Genomic DNA, 22,231 nt, shown 5'->3' with positions numbered 1-22,231 from the left:
GCCCCTGCCCCGCGGCACCCGAGAAGCTGAGCCGGCCGAGCCGCGCGTGGAGGCCGAGGCAGCGCGGGCCCGGCTCTGAGCCAGGGCGGGGAGCTGACAGCTGGAGCGGGAGGCGGGCGGGGCCCCGAGGGACGCAGGCCGAGGACCCCCTGAGAAGCGTCGCAGCGAAGCCCGTCTGCTCGGGGGAAGCGCGCTCAGCCCAAGGAAGCGCTTCCGCCCAGGCTGTCGTTTTCCTTCCACAACCGAGAAACTACCTGTTGTGAGCCGCATTAGGACGTGTAAGCACTGCCCGCCTCTCCCGTGTTGCTTGTAAACGCGCGTCCCGGTGGGAGGACCGGAGGGACTGTACCCGAGATGCCACCCGAGAGTTTTCCGCGAGCCGATCCTTGAAGAGACGGCGGCTGGGAGCCTGACCAAGGGAGGAGCTGCGCGGGGAATGGCAGCGGGCCTGCGCCCGCATGGTCCACGCAGCCGGAGAAAGCTGCTGTTCGGTGGGAGGGGCCGCGCGGATTGCGCTCTAGTCGGTCGTCTGGGGCCCTGCGTCAGGGTGGCCGCGGAGTCAGGTGAGCGTCCACAAGCGGAGCTGGCTGGGACCCTGTCTCCCCCCTGCTCTGGGCAGCCTTGACGCGAACCCTTCCCTTTCTCAGGGGTCTGTAGCCCGCGCTGCGCTGGGCTGCCTTCTCGATTCCCTTCTGTTGTACCAGGAATGTTGTGTGTTGCCTCTTGCGGGGGAGGGGCAGTAGTGGACTTTGAACCCAAGGCCTTTGCACTGAGCTACATCCCCAGACCCTTTTTAAAATTTGTTATAAAACAAGGTCTTGCCTGTAATCCCAGTACTCGGGAGGCTGAGGAAGGAGGATCGCTGTGAGTTCGAGGCCAGCCTGGGCTACAAAGTGAGTTCAAGGCCTGAAGAGCATAGTGAGACCCTGCCTCAAAAAGAACAACAACAGCGAAAAGATGTGTTATGTACAGATACCAGCTCCCCATAATGAATGTAATCATTATGGACTGATAAAATTTTTTTTAAAAAGGATACCTCAGAGGGGCTTTGGAAGCCTATTCTCTGAGCTTTGATACTGTTTGTGAGAGAAAATTAGTTCTCTCTGGAAAGGATGAGTATTATTTCAGGGGACATAGTAGGCTACTTCATTTCTTTTCTCTTGCTCGATCTTTTTTCTTTTTAGTGGTACTGGGTATCAAACTCAGTTGCACTCTACCACTGAGCTACATTCCTAGCCTTATTCTTTTTGAGTCAGGGTCTTACTATGGAGCTCAGGCTGGCCTTGCACTCACTGTGTAGCCAGGCTGGCCTCAAACTCAAAACTCACATCTGCCTGCCTCAGCTTCCTGAGGACTAGGATTACAGGTGAGTTCCACCACACTTGGCTGCTTCTTTTTTAAAGGAGAAGACAGATAGGCTGTGGTTAGACAGAGGGCCTGTCTGGTGGCTACTGTTGGACTTTGAGGACTGGGTCTGTTTGCTCACCTTTTTATCTGCTGCAAGTGCTTAGAACGGGGCCTGCATGGCCCCGGGTGCTCCCTGCGCTGGCGTGATCACTGAGTGAAACCTTGCCAGGCTCCAGTGAGCTGAGACTTTGGCTCCCTTGTGTCTTTGATCTGTGACGCTGTAATCCTAGGAAGGAGGCACCGGTCAGTCCCTGTGTGGTTTTTACTCCTACCTTATTCCTAGCGATGGACCCCCAGTCCTTCAGGAGCGGGGCCGCCCTGGACAAGACATGAGGTGCTGAGGGAGGACTACGGGCTCCCGGTGCAGGAGGCTGGAGAGTGAACGAGCCGGGCCTAGGGGCCAGCTGTGGCTCCACGGAGGTGGCACAGCTTCCTGAACGCCTGCTCCGCGGTAACCCAGATAGGGCTGAGTTTGGTGTAGAAGAGGCAACATCCTCGAAGCCAGGGGAACCCGCGAGCAAGCTGGAGCGCACTTGAGCAGGGGGCAGATATCCCCACAGGGCACTTGGGGACAGCAGTGCACCTTACAGACGCGGCCCTGGTGCTCAGGTCAGGGGAAGCAGACCTCACACAGAGAACTGTGAGTGACAGGAGGTGGCACTTACGAAAGTCCAGCCGGCCACAAAGGACTGGCCGCTGTGGGCAGTTACAACAGGAGTCAGGAACTGTACCCTTTGGGAGAGGGGGTGTAGGAGGAAAAGTTCCAGAGACATGGTTTAGATTTGGGGGCTGTGTGGCTCTGTCCTGCCCTCAGCTGAGGAGGCCGAGGTTCTCGTGTAATTTAGTGGGTGGTTTCTTCCGTTAGGGGCGGCAGAGGCCTCCCTAGTCCTGCGTGTGTCCCGCAGGGTGGGGCTGGCGTTTTGTTCCGTGGAGCTGCCCCGAGAGCCTGGGCCTGGCCCTGTGTAGGCTGAGGCAGAGTGCGCCCTGCCTGCCAGCCGACTCCCCTCACTTCCTGAAGCATTTGGCAGGAACGCTTTCCTGGTCGCACTCTGCTCTGTTGGGACCAGGAGCGAAGGTGACAGGCAGAGTCCTGGGGGTGGACGCGACGTAGGGGAAGAAACTCCCAACCCGAGAGATGTCTGGGACGAGTTCACGTTCTCTAAAACCGAAGAATGAAGTTTAGGAGCCATGGAGGTGAAGAGCAGAAGATACTTATTGGGGGAAAGAAAGCTTTTGTCAGACAGACAGACAGACAGACAGAAGGGGGCCCGAGCGGGTTGCCCCAGGGACTTGTCTTTTCCAAGGATTTTTATAGAGCGAAACCACAAGGTGAGGCGGGTCCAAGGTGGGAAAAATGGGAAATCACAAGGTGGGCAGGAGGTGGGACAAACTATGGTCAATCAGTAAGAACTGTTCAGGTAAAATTCATGGCGTTGGGATCAGATGGGGAAGCGAGTCACGTAGCAAGCGGCTCGGATACAGAACAGGGGCTTTTCCCGTAAGGGGTTGGGTCAGTGACCCCCCCAAGGTGGTCGCTGTTTAGACTGTCAATCCCTGATGTCCCTCCCTAGCGAGGGGTGTGGGTGCATTGTTTAATCTTTTGTCTTGAGGTCCGGCCCACAGCAAGTACCCTCTTACCATTTGCAAGGTACCTTGTCTTCCATACTGGCTCCTTCGAGGGCCTGGCCCTGTCTGACTGCCTATACTATTTCTGCCTAACTCAGCTTCCTATAATGGACGCTTGTTGCCTGACTCTGCCCGGCCCACACCCCCTGGGGAGGGGCTGGGCCAGGGAGCCGCGTCTCTGCAGGCCCGGCCTGTCTTGCACTCTGGTCCACTCAGAAGCGGCTGCCCCAGCGTGCCAGCCTGCAGCGGTCCCCCAACACCTGGTGTTGACCGCAGCTCTCCCTGTCCCTGTCCAGTCCTCCTGCCTCTTGTCTTTCCGGGTGCTTTCCCATCTCTGGAGGCCCCTTTTCTTGGTTTGCTTCTTTTTTTTTTTGTCTTTTTGAGACAGTGTCTCTATGTAGTTCAGGCTGATCATGTTTTTTTGTTTTTGAGACAGTGTCTCAGTCTGCAGTCAGACTGGCCTTGAAGTCACTTTGTAGCCCTGTCTGGCCTCGAACTCCCAGCAACCCTGCTGCCTCAGCCTCCCAAGTGCTGGGATTACAAGTGTGTGCCACCACGCCCAGCCTTCAGGCTGCCCTGGAACTCACTTTGTAGCTCAGGCTGGCTTTGAACCCTGCAGCAATCAAACTGGATCACAGTGGCAGCTGTCAGTCCTCCTGCCTCAGCCTCCCACGTGCTCGGATTGCAGGCATGCATCCCCATGCCTGGCTTCTTGGTTTGCTTCTTAAGTGTTTCGGTTTTTCAGGTTTTGTCCTCATTTTCCTCCTTTTGCCAGTCTATTTTCCTTGGAAATCTTTCCCTTAAAGTACATTGGGGCAGCTGATCAATTTTTCACTCTTAGCCCTGACTTCTGTGCTTCCCTTTAGGTCTGAGCACTCACTGCCGAGAACTTGGACTTCTGCGTGGAGTGGTGAGCAGCAGAGCAGCCTCTCTGAGATTTGGTGTCTGGACGCCGCGGTACAGCAATGTGAGGAGGAGGGAAGTGATCTGGGACCGGCAGGGGTCTGAAGTGAGACGTGAAGCCCGCAGGGAGAGCAGAGAGACCTCAGTGCAGAAGGAGAAGCAGGCGGCGCTTGCTCTTGAGCCTGGACTCACTGTGTGGGAAGGGCAGCCTGAACCTGCAGACGCACGGAAGCCGGGCCTCTTGTGCAGCCGGAGCTGAGTGTTTCTGCTGGGCAGCAAGGTGACATTGGTAAGCAAAATTAACATACTCCCTGACTTTGCAGTTGCAAACTTAAATTAGCTTTTAAAAGGCAAATTATCTGGTGAGTGCCTATAATCCCAGCTCTTGGGAGGCTGAGGCAGGAGGATTGCCAGCAAGCTCAGTGCTGGCCTGGGCTACGTAGTGAGTTCTGGGCCACCTTGGGCTACAAAGTGAGACCCTATTTTAGAAACATACAAAAAACCACAAATGATCTAGTAAGTAGATGGTATAGAAGGAAATGTGATGTTTATTCCTTAAAAAAAAAAGGTGAGTAGGCATTATTTAGTGAAAATGAGAGGGAACAGCATTGGGAAAGACGTGAGACAAAGAGGTAACCTCTTGCATTAAAGAAGGTCCTTGTGGGGCACGCCTGTAATCCCAGCTCCTTGGGGAGGCTGAGGCAGGAGGATCACAAGTTCAAACCCAGCCTGGGCAACTTAGTGAGACCCTGTCTCAAAATAAAAAATAAGGCCCGGGGACATAGCTCAGTGGCACAGCACCTAGCTTGGCAAGCGCAAGGTCCTGAGTTTGATTCCTGGTACGAAAAATTAAAGAGGGCTGAGAATGTAGCACAGTCTTAGCACACCCTGGGTTCAACCCCCAGTACCACAATAACAGTAGAAGGTCCCCTGGTACTTGAAACCCAACACATGGGAAATTAAATTCATTGTGTTCTCTTAAAGGCTTTTGCATTTGGCGGTGCTGGGGTCCAGCCCAGGGCCTTGTGGCTGCTAGGCCGTGCTGTGCCACTGGCCTACAACCTCAGACCAAAGCCTGCTTTTCATGTTCTGTCTCACTGCCCTATGCAGTCCTGGTGTCTTCAGATACTTGCGATGTGTTTTCCCCTTGGCTCGGCTGACCAAGACTCCCAGGAGTTCGTTCCTCCTCCTGTTTCCAGTTATCCTGGCTTATAAGGGACTCTCTAGTTCTTCAGTCAAATGCTTGCTAGGTGCTGCTCTGAAGGGTTTGCAGATGTAATCAAAAGTCACTAATTGCTTAACCTTAAATTAATCAAAAAGGAAATTTTTATGCATGGCATAAACTTTTCTGTCTTTTTGAGACAGGGTCTCACCATGCAGTTCAGGCTGCCCTTGAGCTGACTTTGTAGTTCAGGCTGGTCTCCAGCTTGCAACAGTCCTCCTGCCTCAGCCTCCTGAGTGCTGGGATTATGGGCATGCTGGTATTATAGGGGTGCAATACCCGGCAAAAAAAAAATTCTTAATCAGGGGAACCTTTAAGACTTCTATACCTGGCAGCAGTTGCTATACCCTGCAGGGTTGCACATGCCTGTAGATCCAGCACTCGGGAGGCTGAGGCAGGTAGATTGTTGAAAGTTCAAAACCAGCCTGAGCTACAAAGTGAGCTCAAGGCCAACCTGAACTGCATAGCGAGACCCTGTCTCAAAAACAAAACAAAAAACAAGAGAGTGTTTTTAGCTGGGTGTTTGTCTCATCAGGTGTAGGCGGCACAGCTAAAATTTCCCTGGCATCCATGTTTTTGCCTCCCCTGCTGTCTTGGTTTCTAGAGACTTCTCTTTATTTTCCCCCTAGTGCTGGGGCTTGAACCAGGCTGTGCCGTGTCACGGCGCTACACCCCGTCCCCGAGTGACTTGGTAAATACAGCAGCAGGTTGTGTCCCCCTGAGGTGACCGCTTCCTGCTCTGGAGTCCTGCCGAGGAGAGGCTGGCCAGCAGGGGGCGCTGCTCTTCAACATGTGCAGTCCCTCTTCGCGGGCTGCCTTTGGCTGAGGCAGGAAGGCTAGCAGGCTGGGCCACCTTCCCAGGTGGTTAGGCCTGGATCAGAGGGCAGCCTTGTGGAGAACTTCCGGCTGGGTGCATTTCAGAGTAGCAGCTTTCCCATCTCCATGCCGGAAACGCGGGGGACGGTGTCCTCTTCCACGGGGGTTCTCCAGGCTGACTCTGAGTTCCCAGGGGCAGGTACCGTCTGGTCTTTTCTCCAGTTGCGCCCACAGCCTGAGCAGGCACAGGGCTGGGCCCCAGCAAGCGCCCAAGGTGCCTGCAGGTGCCGCAGTGCTCGGCCCAGTGCCCGCTCACCGCGGAGAGTCTGGGTGCCCGGGGCTGGACGAGGCCGGCAGGGAGCGGGAGGTGCTCAGGGCCTCTGGGGGCTTTGGTTTGGGGGTGCCCTCATTCGTCCTCTGTCCTCTAGGTCTGCAGGCTTGTGTGCAAGCAAGATGGAGACTGACCTGTCTGGCTTTGACATCGATGCCCCCCGTTGGGACCAGGGCACTTTCCTGGGGCGCGTGAAGCACTTCTTTAACATCACAGACCCCCGCACGGTCTTGGTACCAGAGCGCAGGCTGGACTGGGCCAAGGTGACAGTGGAGAGGAGCAGGTAAGAGGTCAGGGAGGCACGGGGGCCCCAGCGTGACTTTGAGGGGACCCCGGGGGAAGCAGAGACTGAAAGTGAAGGAACTCAGCAGCGTCTGCCTGTTGCCCTCGTCTGGCAGGGTGGGCGCCGTGCCCCCGGGGACCCAAGTGGAGCAGCTGCTGTATGCGAAGAAGCTGTATGACTCGGCCTTCCACCCCGACACCGGGGAGAAGATGAACGTCATTGGGCGGATGTCCTTCCAGGTCCCTGGCGGCATGATCATCACAGGTTTCATGCTGCACTTCTACAGGTGGGTGCTGGGAGCCAGGCGGGTGTGCAGGGCCTCATGCGTGCTAGAGCCTCAGCAGTTGCAGGTAACGGCAGTCCTCTTGATTGATGCTTACCAGAGAGCAGGTGCCATGCTGGCTGGTTCTGCACGTATGCCTCCTTTAACTCTCAGCAGCCCTGCCCATAGACGCTGTACTACCCCCACTGGACGCCATTTCTGTTTTACAGATGGAATTCTACAGAGGCTAAGTAATGTGTCCAGATACACACAGTAGGAAATATGGGTACCTGGGTTTTAAAAGCAAGGGCAGTCCTCACTAGACCTCAGCAAATAAGCTAGTCTAAGTCTGTGGTTTTGTTCTTTTTCCTAAGGGGTGGTGGTGGTTTGAGACAAGGTCTTGCTGTGTAATTAAGGCTGAACTTGAATCCACTATGTAGCGCAGCTGACCTTGAACTTGCAGTGATTCTTTTGCCTCAGCCTCCTGAGTGCTGGGATTACAGGTGTGCGCCACCGTGCCTGGCTTTAAATTTCTTTAAAGAGTATTTGTTCTAGATTAGGGATGGTTGCACACAGCTTTGATCCCAGCACCCAGGAGACTAATGCAGGAGGATCACTGTGAACTGAAGACCTACCTGGGCTACATAGTGAGTTCAAGGTCAGCCTGAACTACACAGTGAGACCCAGTCTCAAACCTTCCACCCCACCTAAGTAAATGTGGTCTTGTTCCAGTTAGGGTTGTAGTGCATGCCAGTAGTCCCAGCACTTGGGAAGATGAGGCAGGAGGATCTTGAATTCAAGGCTAGTTTGAGCTATACAGTGAGACTGTTTCAAAAAAATAAGTACTTAATTTCACAAGGAAGCCATGTGTAGTGGTGCACACCTGTAATCCCAGCACTGGAAAGAGAGGAGGGTCATGGTGAGTTCAAGGCCAGCCTGGGCTTATAGTGGGTTCAAGGCCCACCTGAACTGCGTAGCAAGACCCTGTCTGAAAGAACAAAAACAAACAGGAGTCTGAGGCAGGAGGATCGTTGGAAGTTCGAGACTAGTCTGGGCTACAAAGTGAGCTCAAGGCCAGCCTGTCTCAGGAAAGACAAAACAAAATCACAGTGTGATTATTTTTATACTGTAGATGTAATACTTAAGTTTAAAGAAGAAAGACCCTTTTTCTTGGGTAGTTGGGAGGAAATAAACTTTCTGTGTAGCCTGGGTGGGACTCTTCCCCTCCCCCCGCTGCCATCTGCTGTTCAGCTGTTGAGCTGGCTTGGGAGTATGGGCTGTAGTCTCTGGCCCCAGGGAGCTTGGTTGAGGCGACCAAGAAGTAAGTGGTAGGTTGGGGGAAGAGTCTGGGGTAGTGGAGCAGGGCTCATGGAGGGGCTGAGTATGTCCGGAGGGCAGAGAAGGCCCCCGAAGTTTCCAAGGAGGAAGTGACGTCATCCGAGCAGCAGGATTTTGCTCTGTGGAAGGAGACAGGTGAGGGCTCAGCCCGCCTGTCTGCAAGCTGGGTGCAGGGCGGTGCAGGTGCGTGTGGTGAGTGGTGAGCGGTGAGCTCCACGGCCTCCGTCCTATCCTCCACTCTCCCAACCTCCTTCCCGGCAGGACCATGCCAGCAGTGATCTTCTGGCAGTGGGTGAACCAGTCCTTCAATGCCTTGGTCAACTACACCAACAGGAACGCGGCCTCCCCCACGTCGGTCAGGTAGGGGCCCTGGGCCCTGGCTGCTTCTCCTTCCTGGTGGGGCCACAGTGAGCAGGTGGGCGAGTTGCCCTTTTCCAGGGCCTGGAAGTATTTTCTCTGCCTGACCAGGGGAGTATCTTCTTCCAGGACGCGCTCAAACTGTGTTCATGCATTCATTCATTCAACCCATTTCTCAAGGGTATGTGTTACGTGCCAGGCGGCATCCTGGGACCTGGCGACTCCTTGACAAGAAGACCTTGCGCCCCGGGGGGAGTTGAAGGTCTTTTCAGGAGACAAGCGCATAACCTCAGAGTAGGGCGGCTGCCTTTAGGGACACAAGCAGGCGCCGGGACAGCCGGAGCCGTAGAGGCTGAGACTGGGCAGGAAGTCCTTTCTGTAGAGGTGATGTTCCAGCTGTGTCCCGAGGGGCATGGATTTGCCACGCCGGAGCCCAGGGAGCCGTTCCTGGGCTGTGGGGGCACCAGCACGGGCCGTTTGGTCAACAGAGAGACTTGTGTTGTTCAAAGCACTGACCAGGCCAAGGGGCTGGCCACCGTGGGTGAGGGCTGGGGGCCCAGGATGAGGCTGGGGTGGAGCACGAGTCCCTCCCCCAGCCCCTCAGCCCTCACCCCTCTCTTCCCCTAGGCAGATGGCCTTCTCCTACCTCACAGCCACCACCACCGCAGTGGCCACTGCTGTGGGCATGAACATGTTGACAAAGGTGTGGTCTGGGGCAGCAGCGGGCGCGGTGGCCACTGGGGGGCAGCAGAGTCCAGGGAAAACTGCAGGGCTGTCCCTGGCTTTTCCTTCTTGGGTTTGCCGGAGTTTGGGGTCCTCAGACTGAGTGGATGTATGGCGGTAGCGAGGTCTCTTTCTCTTTCTGATTTAAGTTTTGAAGCCCCCTCCACTCCATCTGAGTGCATCTCTTGACCTTGTCCCCAACAGAGAGCTCCGCCGTTGGTGTGCCGCTGGGTGCCCTTCGCTGCAGTGGCTGCTGCGAACTGTGTCAATATCCCGATGATGCGACAGCAGTGAGTAGAGCCCCTGGCTGGGAAAGGGAGGGGCCCCAGCAGGGCACAGGCCCCAGGCTGAGCCTCCGAAGGGTCCCAGAGGGCCGGTCACACCCGTGGGATGCCTGGGAGTTGTAGGTGACCTGGTGGGTCGGCACTCAAGTGCTTGGGCATGCTTTCCTGTGTGGTGAGGGCAGAGGGAGGGTAGACCCGTGGGCCTTTGTATCAGATCCTATCTTTTCTGTTGTTTTTTAAGACGGAGTCTTGCTGGGTAGTTCAGGCTGGCTTTGAACTCACTATGTGGTGCAGGCTGGCCTCGAACCCATGGCAGTCCTCCTGCCTCAGCCTCCTAAATGAGGGGTTCACAGGTACGCACCACCACACCCAATTAGATCCTGTCCTTTCAATTGCAGCTGTGTTAGCGTGGTGAACTCTGCCTGCTGCCAGAGACTAGGGCTGTGTTCTGAATGAATGTTGGCAGAGCAGGGCACCTAACCGTGCAGCAGAACCAAGAAGCTTGGGAAGAGCCCAGGGAGTAGACTGGTGTTTTCCAGGCACCTAGTTCTCATCTTTTCAGTAGGAAAAGTAGAGGAGAAGCTCACCATTCTGTTTTGGAATTTCTGTGTTTTTTTTTTTTGGTACCAGGAGTCGAACTCAGGACCTTGTGCTTGCCAAGCAGGCACTGTGCCACTGAACTATATCCCCAGCCTTCACCATTCTGTTCCATTTTCACTTATTTCTCTGCTGTACTGGGGTGGAGCCTCATGCATGCTAGGCCAGCACTGCGCCACTGCGCTGACCCCAGCCTGGGCTCCTTTCTTGCCTCGGGTGTGAAACCTCCGCCTGCGGTTTTGGTGATTTAGTCCGTGTGGAGCTCCCAGGCGGCAGCACTGTGTCAGGGTCAGCTGGCGTTGCCGCCTTTGTCGTCGGTGTCTGTGTCCTTGAGCCGATCTCTTGCTGTTCGTTAGCAAGAGTGGGCCTCAGCTGCCCTTTGAGAGCCTCCGGGGCAGCAGGCCTGCAAGCTGCTGCTCTGCTCTTCCTTCCCCAGCCCCGCTCTTGCCTAGCAGACGATCGAAGCCACCCAGCTCCCTGGTCTCAGTTCCTCAAGAGGTGGCTGAGAACAGCCAGAGTAGCTCTGTCTGGGGAGAGGTTGCTCTGCCAGCGGCTGGGCTAGGCTCTTGTCTGGCATTATCTCGTGCACTCCTCACCTTGTCCACTGAAGTGGGTGTCAGGATTATTCCCATTCTGCAGATGAGGAGAACTGAGGCTTTGGAAAGGTTAAGGACTGTACTCAGGGTCAGGCACACCCTCTGCAATTGCAGGAATGACCTGAGGCAGTGTGGGCCCAGGGCCAGCTCCCTTAGCCTCTGCCCCAGATCCCTCCTGAGATGCCACTTACGGAGTGAAGAAGGGAGGTCAGGGAGCCGGGCTGCAGGGGGTCTTCCCAGAGCAGGGCCCTGGCCACGTCCCCGGGGATGTTACATGGCCTGGGTGGCTCCCAGCACCCCTTTCTCTAAGTCAGCAACTCTTGTTTCTGTTCAGGGAGCTCATCCAGGGCATCTCCGTGAAGGACAAGAACCACAACGAGGTTGGCCATTCCCAGGTGAGCAGAGTCTTCCTTCGAGTGGTAGGAGGGACTTCCTCCTTGGACCTGTCTCCTCCTCAGGGACCAGTCTGTTGGGGACACGCCTCTTATGTCTTTTTCGCTCCTGGAGATTGAATCCAGGCCTTTGCACTAGGCTGTATCCCCAGGCCCTTTTACTGTGTTTTCATTGTTGTTTGTTTGCTTGTTTTGTGGTGCTAGGCATTGTACCAGGGCCTTAGTTCTGAGCTACAACCCCAGCCCTGTTTTTAATTTGTTTTTTGAGGCAGTGTCTTACTAAGTTGGTCTAACTTCTGATCCTCCTCCCGCCTCAGCCTCCCAGAGTGCTGGAATTATTTTGAGGCAGGGTCTTACTAAGTCACAAAGTTGCCCAGGCTGGCATCAATTTGTGATCCTCCTGCCTCAGCCTCCCAGAGTGCTGGGATCACAGGTGTGTGCCGCCACGCCCAGCCTCTTCCTTCCTCCTCCCACCATCTCTTGTTCTGAAGGTAGCTCAGGTGTGGCCATGACCTCAACCCAGCCCTCCAGTGCTGGCCGTTTCCCCTCGACGCATCATTCCCGATCACTGTTCTTTTCTGCCCTCAGAGAGCTGCCGCCATCGGCATCACCCAAGTGGTTATTTCCCGGATCACCATGGCAGCTCCTGGCATGAGTAAGACGGGAAGCCCCCACCCTGGGGGGCCCTGGAGCACCTGGGTGGGTGGTGGGGGCCCAGCCTCCAGAGCCAGGCTTCTCCGCCTGGATTGCACGAAGGCTGCAAGCTCAGGAGAACTGTACTAGTTCCCAGACCATCCATTAATCAGAGATGTGAGGGAGAAAGTTATTTCCCTTCAACTAGTAGTCATTAAACCACAGCCCTCGACATTTGGGGGTAAGAGGGCCAGGCAGGTAGTAGTAGAGAGCATGTGTTGCCTACCCCAACTTGCATATTGCAGAGCAAGATACAAATTTTGTGTGAACCTTCAGATAGTTTTAACTTGGAAGAGGCGGCTCTGGGCCTAGCGGCACAGGCGTGCACCTTGCGGGGCTGCGGTGGGGGCTGCCCCGTGGGCTGGGGGCAGCGGCTGGCGGGGCTGTGCCTGCGTGGCCTGCGCTCTTCCCGATGAGGCGTGTTCCCTGGAGCTGCTAGGGACGCAGGGCGAGTCTCCCCATGCCTTGTCTGGCAGCGGGAGGCACCCTGGGGAGTCCCGGCCCCCTCAGCACCGGCCCGGTCTCTTCCAGTCTTGCTGCCGGTCCTCATGGAGAGGCTGGAGACCCTGCACTTCATGAAGGTCAGCGCGGCTCCCCTTTCCGCCCTCCCTGGGCCTGGTGCTCTGACCCCCGCTGCCCTCACCAGCACCTCCTCATTCGCTAAAGTGGAACCCAGTGGCTGCCTCCTGCAGAGAGCGGGGCGCCTGGCCCCTCTACTTGGGGCCAGGGCTCCAGCCTCTGGCTGCTGCAGGCTGGCTGGCCCTTGGTGGGGCGGGCGTGGGTTCACCCCAGGGACCGCGTCCCATGTGGGTCTTTGTTGCTTGTTTTTGTGCAGAAAGCCAAGGTGCTGCATGCGCCGTTGCAGGTCGCGCTGTCTGGGTGCTTGTGAGTACAGGGCTTGGGCGGCCTGGGTCGCTTGGGGCTGGGGCCCCCACCGTCCGCCTGCTTGCGTTGCCCACGTCAGAGCTCTGTGTGCCCTCACTTGGCTTTAAAAGTAGCTGCGCTCCGGGGACACGTGGTCCCTGTGGAGCTCTCGCCCACCCTCCTGAGGGCACCAGACTGGGTGTGCGCAGGGCCTGGCCTGCCTCACAGTGTCCTCCCCCGGGCCTCACGCCTCCAGCGCTTTTAAAGGAGGAAAGGGAGGTGAGGCGAGGCACGGGTTGGCCTGGGGCTGCCAAGCACCCGGCCTGACGCAGGACGCCAGCCACGTCAGCACTGTAGGAGGCCGCCGTGGGCCGGACGTGGCCTGGCGGACGTGGCCTGGCATTGTGCAGGGCCCGGGCTCAGATAACCGTGGCTCCTCTCAGGGCAGCCGGGGTCGGCGCTCGGCCCCTCCTGAGCTCCCTGCTTGCACCCTTGTGTTCCTGCTCTGCTGGAACATAGGTGTGCGGTGGGGTGAGGGGCGGGGGTGCTGATTTTGTCCCCGGGCTGTGTGGGTCTCCTGGTGCTCGGCGGAAAAGAGTGGATGGAGGGGGCGCTGGCGGCCAGGTGTGGGCGAGTACCTTCTTTCCGGGGCTCTGGGATGGTGTGTGGGCGGGGCCGAAGGGACAGGTTCCTAATGAATGCCATCGTGTTTTCCTTCCAGCCTCCTCTTCATGGTGCCGGTGGCGTGTGGGCTGTTCCCTCAGACATGGTATTGCCTGTTTGTCGCCTGCTTTGTTTCATTGATCCCACTGCCACCACTTCCCTGATCCTCAGCAAAGAGAAGGGACCGCAGGGGTGGCACCCTGGTAAATGACACGCCGGCCAGGTCGCAGGGGACAGGAAGACACTGGCCTGCTGGCGGGGTCATGGGGAAGGTCTCCGCTGGCTGGGCCTGGTCTTTGAAATTGAGTCAGGTTCTTGTTCTGGCTCCTGTTTCTCAGGATAGTGGTGTAGACCTGTCCACTGCCCTCATGTGTCCTAGAAGGGGGCGCGGGGGTGAAGGGACCCCCTTCAGTGGGGAAGGGGCGAGGGACGTTGGCCCGCCGTGGGAGCTGGCTGGCTCTAGGAGTAGGCGTGGCTTGGATACGTGCCTAGAAGGTGCCCCTGCCCCTCTTCAGCACTCTCTCTGGTCATCTGCTGGACGTTTGCGTCCCAAGCACCTTGCCCGTCATCTTGGGAGGATAGAAGTGTAGCCAAGGGCTTGCGCTCAGGGAGAACGAAGCAGGCCAGAGTGGAGGGGAGCGCCGGGCAGAGGCCAGTGACAATTCCAGCAGGGAGCGTCAGGAAGAGCTACTTGGAGGTGACACTTGGATTGGCCTTTTCTGTGGGTAACTTGTTGCATATTCCAGGTGGCACACTCAGACCCCCTTTCTGTCCTCTGTTCAGTAAATTGCCAGTTTCCTATCTGGAACCAGATCTCCAAGCCACTGTCAAGGCCAAGGACGGAGAGCATGCGCCTTACGTCTACTTTAACAAGGGTCTGTGAACGCCCCACGCCAGCGAGGACCAGCCTGCCCGGATCCACTTCTTTGCACACCCGTGCCCACATTCCTCCTTGCCGCCGACGCCTGACCCCCAGGCTGGACTGGGACACGTTGCCTGCCACTTTGACCAAGTAGTTCGTTTGCTGGACTCCTGGGGGGTAATCATGGAAAAGGGGAACAAAGACTGGAGTCCTCTCTGCTGCCTCCTCCACGCTCTCCCTGGAGACCAGAAGCTGCTGCCTGTGCAGGGAGAAGTTGCTGGTACCTGTTGGTGGGCGGGGTGGGAGACGTTCAAGCAATCATTTGGGAAACTTAGGAAACCTTTAGGACTCTGGTCCAGCCAGGGCTGGGGAAATGGCCTAGGACAGGAAGGGTGCTGGCCTTCCCTCCTCTTTCCTTCCTGAGCAGGGGAAGCTCTGCCCTGCCGTGCTGGCCTGAATCACGGGAGGGGAAGGCAGGCTCATCTTTCTCAGTGCTCTTCCCCGTTGCACCTGGCCAGAGAGCTATCTTGGGAATGCTGCTGAATGGGTTTATTGAGCACCCAGGAGTTATTTGTGCTAAAAAGTGAACTGCAGAGAGCAACAAAGTTACATGGTGCTGCAGGCCCTATCCATTCCCCTAACTTCATCCAGCACTCTGGAAGGCTGAGGCAGGAGGATCACAAATTTGAGTCCAACCTGAGTAACTTACTGAGACGAGCTGGAGCTATAGCAAAGTGCAACTGCCCCGGGTTCAATCCCTAGTACTGAAAAAAAAAATCACGCATAGAGCCATTTGGTGGATCTTCTCTATAATGATGGAAACCTACCCCCTCATTGCTTCATATCTGTTTGGAAAAAGAAATCCCCTCACTGTGAGTGAAAAGGACCTATGTTAGCATTAACCACATGGTCAGTGGGTATACTCTGGCTCAGTCCACTAGGCTAAGCCCCAAAGAAAGACAGGTGTTTGCTGAGTAGGAGAGGGAAGTTGGATACCTCTAAGGGGAAACCAACCAGGACCAAAGAGTTAAGAGTGCACAGAACATGGCAGTCTCTTCCCCTCTGGCTGTGCAGGTGGCTTCTTGGGTGGGGTGGCGGGTAGGACTGCTATGGTGCGCCTGTGTCAGTGTGTGTGACCTGCCTGGAGAGTCTGCTGGCTGTTCAGAGGCCATCCCTGAATTGGATAAAGAGCTTGAAAGAGCATGAGAATCTGCAAACTGAGTAATAAAGCCTGGGTGGAACACAGGATCTGGTCCTACCTTGGCCTCGGCGTGTCAGAGAACATCACAACTAAAGGTTACAAAAAGAAAAGCCTAGCCAGGTATAGTGGCGCACACCTGTAATCCCAGCACTTGGGAGGCTGAGGCAGGAGGATCGCTGCGAATTTGAGGCCAGCCTGGGCTACAAAGTGAGTTCGAGGCCTGCCTGAACTGCATAGCGAGACCCTGTCCCAAAAAGACAAAAAAAAGAAAAATGCCTAGCCGGGGATGTAGTTTAGCAGCACAAGGGTCTGCTTGGCAAGTGCAAGGTTTTAAGTTCAATTCCTGGTACCAGGAAAAAAAAAAAAAGCCTCAAATGATGGTGTATAACCTGTATGTCTAATACACTCTGGCAGGCTGAGGCAGGAGGATCGCAAGTTTGAGCCTAGCCTGGACAATTTAGCTACTTAGGGAGAGGACCCTCTTTTAGGTTCTTTTTTTTTCTTTTGGTTTTTTTTCCAGTACCGGGAATTGAACTCATGACCTCACACTTGCCAGGCAGGCGCTGTGCTGCTGAGCTAAATCCCCAGTCCCCAAGGACCCTCTTTTAAAGGAAGATAAAAGAGTCTGGGAATGTAGTTGAGTTGCCCAGGCTGAGCTGTGTAGTAACTTGTGGGATTGTATGCAGGCGTGGACTGCCATGCCTGTTCTGTGGACCACAGCTCCAAGGGGAAAACGCCCCAGTCCTGATGCTGCAGTACTGGCTGTGATTTGAACACCTACCTCCTCATTTTTAAAAAGTAAAGCAACAATTGAGATAACATTTTTTAAAAGTAAAATGAATATATATGTATCTGGAGGTTAGACCCAGGGAGTACTAAACTATGTATATAGCCCTTTTTATTTATTTATTTATTTTAAGACAGTCTTGCTAAATTGCATGGGCTGGCCTCAAACTTGTGATCCTCCTGCCTCAGCCTCTTCAGTAGCTGGGTTACAGATATACCCCACGACCGCACCCGGCAACATTCATCCTCTTGGAAGTATAGTTCTAGCCAAACCTGGTGGTGCAGGCCTATAATTGCAGGACCACAAGTTCAAGCCCAATTTGGGCAACTTAGTTTAGTGAGACCCTGTCTCAGAATTTTAAAAAGGCATGGAGACATAGGCCAGTGTGAAGACCTGTAAAGAGCAAAACCCTGACCTTGAATGAGAGAGAGAAACAGAGTCAAGGATTCTAAAAGTATTTCTAGGCAAGGCATTCTAGATCACTCATCTTAAGTCCCTTTCTCCTCTAAAATGGGCCTTTGTTATCTCTGCCTGTGGGTGGGCCACCCCTCTCTGGTAAAGAACTATAGGTTCCCGGGCTCCATTCCACCCCCAATAAAATCGGTCTTCCCAGCTCTGACTGCTCTGCGGCCTCCCTCTCAGGGTCCCCACTCTGCTCCTTGGAACGTGCAAGTTCTGCCTGCAGCCCTCAGGCCTCTTCCCGGCTGGTCCTGAGGAGGCTTCTGTGGCAGAAGCCAGGGAACCTGCAGCCTGCATTGTGGGTTCCTCATCTTGAGTCTGGGCGCCTGCGTGGAGCCTGGCCAGCGACTCCAGCTCGTCCGCTCCCTCTGTTGATTTGCCTCTGATGTTTTATGTCAGTGGCACAGGATTGTAAATCGGAGCCAGCCTGGACGACTTAGTAAGATTCTCCCTGTTGTAAAGAAAGGGCCGGGGAGCTGGGGATTTAGCTCAGCGGCACAGCGCCTGCCTGGCAAGCACAAGGTTGTGAGTTCGATTCCCGGTACTGGGAAAAAAAAAAAAAGAAAGGGACTGCGACCCAGCTCAGTGCCCGGGCGTGGGCTCAAGCCCCAGTGCCACTAAGTAAGTAGTGTCCGCCCGGCCCCACTCTGACACCTTCCCCTCTCCGCGCTGGCACCTGTTGAGGCCGACAGGCAGGGTGACTGGCAGGCGGCTGTGGGAAGGGCTGCTCGGGACTGGAAGGTGCGTGTTTGTCCTGCCCAGGGTCTCTTGGGTGAAAGGAGGAAAGGCTGGGGCAGAGTGCCCTTCATTTGCCGGTTTTAACTGAGTTCCTCTTTTTTGTTTGTGGTTTTTTTGTGGTAGTGGGAATTGAACCCAGGGGCTCTTCATTGAGCTCTATCCTCAACCCTTTATTTTTTGATTTTGTTGTTTTGTTTTTGTTTTTTTTCTTTTTCTTCCGGTACCAGGAATCGAACTCACGACCTTGCACTTGCCAGGCAGGCGCTTTGCCGCTGAGCTAAATCCCCAGCCCCAACCCTTTACTTTTTGAGACAGGATCTCAGTAAATCAGTGTTTCCTAGATTGGGCTGCAGCGTGCCACCTTTCTGCCTCAGCCCTCCACAGAGCTGGAATGGCAGGTGTGTGCCCCCACACCAGGCTGCCAGCTCTTGGTTTCGGTGTGGGCCTCCTGTGTGCTAACCCTGTTCAGTTACGTTACTAACACCGAGTTCATGACTGAGCCCTGCGTAAGGCATAGAAATTTTTTTCATCTTGGGACAGTCTCACTTTATAGCTTAGGGTGGCTTTGAACTCACTCTGCAGCCCAGGCTGGCATCCAGCTCACAGCAGTTGGGCTTCAGCCTCCTGTGTGGTGGGTCACAGGGGTGCACCTAGGCCTGCAGAAATTCTAAAAGAACAACCAGGCCTGGTGACACACACTGTAACCCTAGATTCTTGGGAGGTTGAGGCAGGAAAATGTCATGATCAAGTCCAAGCTGTGCAGTTTAGGGAATCAGCTAGCCCTCAGAACTAATAAACAAAAAACTGCGCACCTGGAAAGTTAGTATGTAGGTGGCTAAGGCTGAAGAATGACAAGTTCAAGGCCAGCCTGGGCTAAGTAGTGAGAGTGCAGCTCAAAAAAATAGTAAAATTTTAAAAAATTTTTGAAGAGCTAAAAAACAGGGCTTGTGGATATAAGAGGAGGGAAAGTCTCTGCTCATTTTTCAGTACCACAAAAGATGAGGAGGAGGCAGACTCAGAGACTCGGTGTGCTATACAGAAATGTGCAGATCAGCCTGCGGGGCGGTGCACACCTGTAATTCCCGCACTCGAGAGGCTGAGGCAGGAGGATCACCATGAGTTTGAGTCTGGGCTACACAGTGAGTTCAAGGCCAGCCTGCATTAATAGTGAGACCCTGTCGCCCCCCAAAAATCTGCAAATCAGGCTGATATAGACTACACTGCTACCAATGAATCCAGAAGAAACAAGGGCCAAGAATTTGTGAAGAACTCCGTAGTAGGTGAAGAAGGCGGGGCATTGCTCAGGTGCGCAGCAGGAGTGAGGCGTGAGGGAGTGCAGTGGCAGGCGGGGAGAAGGCGGGGATGGGTCCCAGAGGGCTGTATTGAGCTTGGCGTAGATGTCCTGTAGGGCAGTGTCCCACAAGGGGGAAGCTGTCCCGCTCCCTTTGGCTTATGTCCTATGGTGCTGTTGCTGTGGTGTGTGGGTGATAATGGAGCTGAAAACTAAAGCATCAGCGTGAATTGACAGTCAAAAGCTTTAACTGGAAAGTAGGATGGTACTGGGATTCCGTCCATTGTGGTCTCAGTCTGGGATTTCTGTTTTAGATGGAGTCTCACTGTGTAGTCTGGCCTCAGTTGCTGTGTACTTCAGGCTGGCCTCAACTCACGGGGCTCCTCCTGCCTCAGCCTCCCAAATGCCGGGATCACAGGTGTGTGTTGCCACACCCCACTTGCAGTCTTGGTTTTGTGGAGCCAACGGAACCCATATGATTTGAGGGGCAAGTTGGCTGTCCTGTGGGGGGGTCTTTAGGGCTTGAGGGTTTATTCGATTCCTAGATGACTTCATAACTTGGGGCGGAGGCAATTGTGTGCGGCTCTGCTGGAACCCAAGGTGACCGCGGGTTTAAGGCAGGTGGAGACTTCTGGAGTACATTTTCTCAGGCTTGGAGGAGGATGAGATAAGCGAAGTAAATTCAGGGCGAAGAAACTTGTTTTGGTAACTTTTCAGATAAGCACTCTAACTGACTAAGACTGTATTCCATATGCAGAACTGAGAAGAATTTTAAAATGAAGGTCAAGCTTGTTCTACTCTGAGTTGCCTATTGGGCATTTGTAAGCCCAAGTGAAAATTCATGGTTTTTAGCAAAAACTACTTTTTAAAAAACTCATTGGTACATTTTAGATATACACAGTAATCACATTCATCGTAGGGAATTTGTACCTGTACATGATATATCTTGTGTTTTTCCCCATTCCTGTCCCCTCCCTTCAACCGCTCTTCTACTTTTTTCCTTTTTTCTCCTTCCTTCCTGCCTCCTTCCTCCGTAGTTCCTCTACTCATTTGAATATCTTCTTCCTATTTCACAACATCTGTTATACATTTTGGGCTTTATTTACACTTTCCATTCCTCACACCAGAGAAACCATGTGATACCTGATTTATTTCACTTAAGACTGTAGTCTCAAGGTGCATCCATTTACCTAGTCTCAAGCTTTTTCCTCTTTATGACAGAGTGGTACTCTTTTTTTTTTTTTTTTTTGTCTTTTTGGGACAGGGTCTTGCTATGCAGTTCAGGCTGGCCTTGAGCTCACTTTGTAGCCAAGGCTGGTCTGGAACTTGCAATGATCCTCCTGCCTCAGCCTCCCAAGTGCTGGGATTACAGGCGTGCGCCACCACCCCAGCTTCCTTATCCATTCCTTGGTTGATGTGCATTTGGAATGTTTCCAAGATTTAGCTATTACAAACTATGCCTCTATAAACATGGTTATGCATATATTGCTGTGGTATGATGCTTTTAATCTTTTGGAACCTTTAGTTTTTTGTGTGGGTTTTTTTTCTTTTGGTCTTTTTGAAACAGGGTCTCCACTATGCAGTTCAGGCTGGTCTTGAACTCACTTCATAGCCCAGGCTGGCCTTGAACTTGCAACAATCCTCCTGCCTCAGCCTCCTGAGTGCTGGAATTACAGGCATGCGCCATCACAGCCGGCTCTAGTTTTAGTTTTTTGAGAAATCTCCACTCTGATTTCCACAGTTGCTCCACAGATCATTCAAGGGGTACAGTTTAAAACAACACTGAGCTTCCATCTCACCCTAGAAAGAATGGCTGTCATCAGTAGATCAACATATAACAAATGCTGGTGGGCCTGTGGGGGAAAAGGAACCCTTCTTCACTGTGAGTGGGAGTGCAGACTGTTCTGTTTTGTTTTTGAGATAGGCTCACCTTGTAGTTCAGGCTGGCCTTGAACTCACTAAGGAGCCCAGGCTGGCCCTTGAACTTGCAGTGATCCTCCTGCCTCAGCCCGAAGGGCTGGGATTACAGGAGTGAGCCATCATCACGCCCTGCCCCCAAAACTACTTTTAAGTGTAGCGTGCCTTTTTTTGTATGTGGAATCTCAGGATCTTGCACTTGCCAGGCAGGCCCTGTGCCCCTGAGCTATAACCCTGGCCCTATGCCTTTTTTTTTTTAAACTAAAGTACAGGCTGGCCTTGAACCCTTTAAGTCTTTTTGGAAGTAAGGCTATTAGAATTTTTTTTTTTTTTTTTAAGGCCATTAGAATTTTGTCCCTGAAACTTGTTGACAAAACTCTATGACCTAGATGATACTATGTAATGGGAATTGAAGTGGACCGAAGTTGCTGCTTGTGCTATTTGAGATTGGAACACAGACTCTGTTAATAGGATTGTGCTTCAAGACAGAAGACATCAGGAGCTGGGCGTGGTGGCACAGGCCTGTAATCCCCGGGAGGCTGAGGCAGGAGGATCGTTGCGAATTCGAGACCAGCCTGGGCTACAAAGTGAGCTCACAGCTGAACTGCACAGTGAGACCCTGTCCCAAAAAGCCAAAAAAAAAAAAAAAGAAAAAGAAAAAAAAAACATCAAAGCCTTCTAGATTGCAATTGTTTTTCTCTTTAGTTTTTTTGTTTGTTTGGCTGGATTTTTTTGGTACCCGGAAACGAACTCAGGATTTTGCCAGGCAAGTGCTGTGCCACTGAGCTACATCCATGGCCCTTGTTTTTCTCTTTAGGAGCGCCTGTTTATCTTCTGGATATAACTTGTTTTCAAACACCCTCTAGAATCACCATCTCCTTTTCTCTTTGGGGGGGGGGGCGGGTCTGTGGAAGCCTACTACTTCCGCCACACTGAAAATGGCTGAATCCGAACTCGACTGTTCAACACAGTACTGTACATCTTTTGGACGGTTCTACCCAGTGATCCTAGTTACTTCCGCCACTTTCTGCGGGACGGAACGTATTTTACACCAAGGCGCAGCGCTCAAGATGGCCCGGCTTCCTCCTACTTTTTATTGGCTGAATCCCTTCGGCCTTCCTCTCGATGGGCGGGACTTATTCTTGATTGACATCTACTTTGGTCAATACCCGAAGGGTAAGAGTCAATAAGGCGCTGGAACTGAAGCCCTTCTCCTGCCTCTTCTTGCTTGGGGCGGGGTGGAGCAGAGCCGGAAGCGGGAGGGGAGAGAGAAACAGGAAAAGAAGGGAAGAAGGAAGAGGAAAGGAGAGAAGGAGGAGGCGGAGGGTGGCGGCGCCGTTTCGGAGGAGCAGGAGCAGCGGGTGGGATGGAGAGGAGGAGGCTCCCGGGAGGCATGGCGCTCCTGCTCCTCCAGGCGCTGCCCGGCCCCCTGTCGGCCCGGGCTGAGCCCCCGCAGGTAAGGGCAGGGGCGGCCGGGCCGGGGTCGCTGAGGCCTGGCTGGACGGTTCCGAGGCAGAGCTGTTCCGGCGTGGAGGAGCCCCGGGGGTGGCCGTGCGTGGCGCGGAGGGCGCGGGCGCCGAGCGGACACCTGTGACGGCGCCGGTGGAGGTGCGGGCCGG

General features: G+C 54.2%; 2 protein-coding genes across 13 annotated transcripts in view; both read left to right on the top strand.

The window, feature by feature from the left end:
• Positions 1-258: 258 nt before the first annotated feature.
• Sfxn2 (sideroflexin 2) lies at positions 259-15,465 on the top strand. Of its 12 annotated transcripts, none has more exons than XM_013504028.1 (13): positions 259-278; positions 3,900-4,225; positions 6,403-6,588; positions 6,704-6,874; positions 8,450-8,548; positions 9,173-9,248; positions 9,473-9,558; positions 11,080-11,140; positions 11,726-11,792; positions 12,307-12,411; positions 12,666-12,715; positions 13,416-13,560; positions 14,141-15,465. In XM_013504028.1, the coding sequence occupies exons 3-13, from the start codon at positions 6,428-6,430 to the stop codon at positions 14,371-14,373; spliced, it is 1,254 nt and encodes a 417-aa protein (XP_013359482.1). In that variant the 5' UTR covers positions 259-278; positions 3,900-4,225; positions 6,403-6,427; the 3' UTR covers positions 14,374-15,465. The 12 variants fall into 12 exon arrangements, 11 of the variants coding, with proteins under 11 accessions (XP_013359482.1, XP_013359481.1, XP_005403884.1 ...); XM_013504027.1 differs by having other exon boundaries at positions 260-563; XM_005403827.2 differs by having other exon boundaries at positions 260-563; positions 12,362-12,411; positions 13,416-13,463; positions 14,141-14,342.
• A 6,528-nt stretch (positions 15,466-21,993) lies between these two features.
• Wbp1l (WW domain binding protein 1-like) overlaps positions 21,994-22,231 on the top strand; it is a 54,467-nt gene continuing 54,229 nt past the window's right edge. Inside the window, exon 1 of the mRNA XM_005403823.2 lies at positions 21,994-22,068. Within this exon, the coding sequence (XP_005403880.2) occupies positions 22,006-22,068 (63 nt within the window). The 5' untranslated portion in view covers positions 21,994-22,005. The remainder of the gene's footprint in view (positions 22,069-22,231) is intronic.

The sequence above is a fragment of the Chinchilla lanigera genome, unplaced genomic scaffold (assembly GCF_000276665.1).
Source record: "Chinchilla lanigera isolate Chin_1 unplaced genomic scaffold, ChiLan1.0 scaffold00084, whole genome shotgun sequence".
NCBI lineage: Eukaryota > Metazoa > Chordata > Mammalia > Rodentia > Chinchillidae > Chinchilla > Chinchilla lanigera.
Note: the sequence above shows the minus strand (reverse complement) of the source record. Positions and strands in the feature narration are given on the sequence as shown.

What these genes read in the sequence shown, in the direction of transcription:
- Sfxn2 (XM_013504028.1), top strand. Translation starts at nt 6,428, where the DNA reads ATGGAGACTGACCTGTCTGGCTTTGACATCGATGCCCCCCGTTGGGAC. An exon ending in ATCCCGATGATGCGACAGCA is followed by an intron (nt 9,559 to 11,079) that starts GTGAGTAGAGCC and finishes GTTTCTGTTCAG; the next exon opens with GGAGCTCATCCAGGGCATCT. An exon ending in AGACCCTGCACTTCATGAAG is followed by an intron (nt 12,412 to 12,665) that starts GTCAGCGCGGCT and finishes GTTTTTGTGCAG; the next exon opens with AAAGCCAAGGTGCTGCATGC.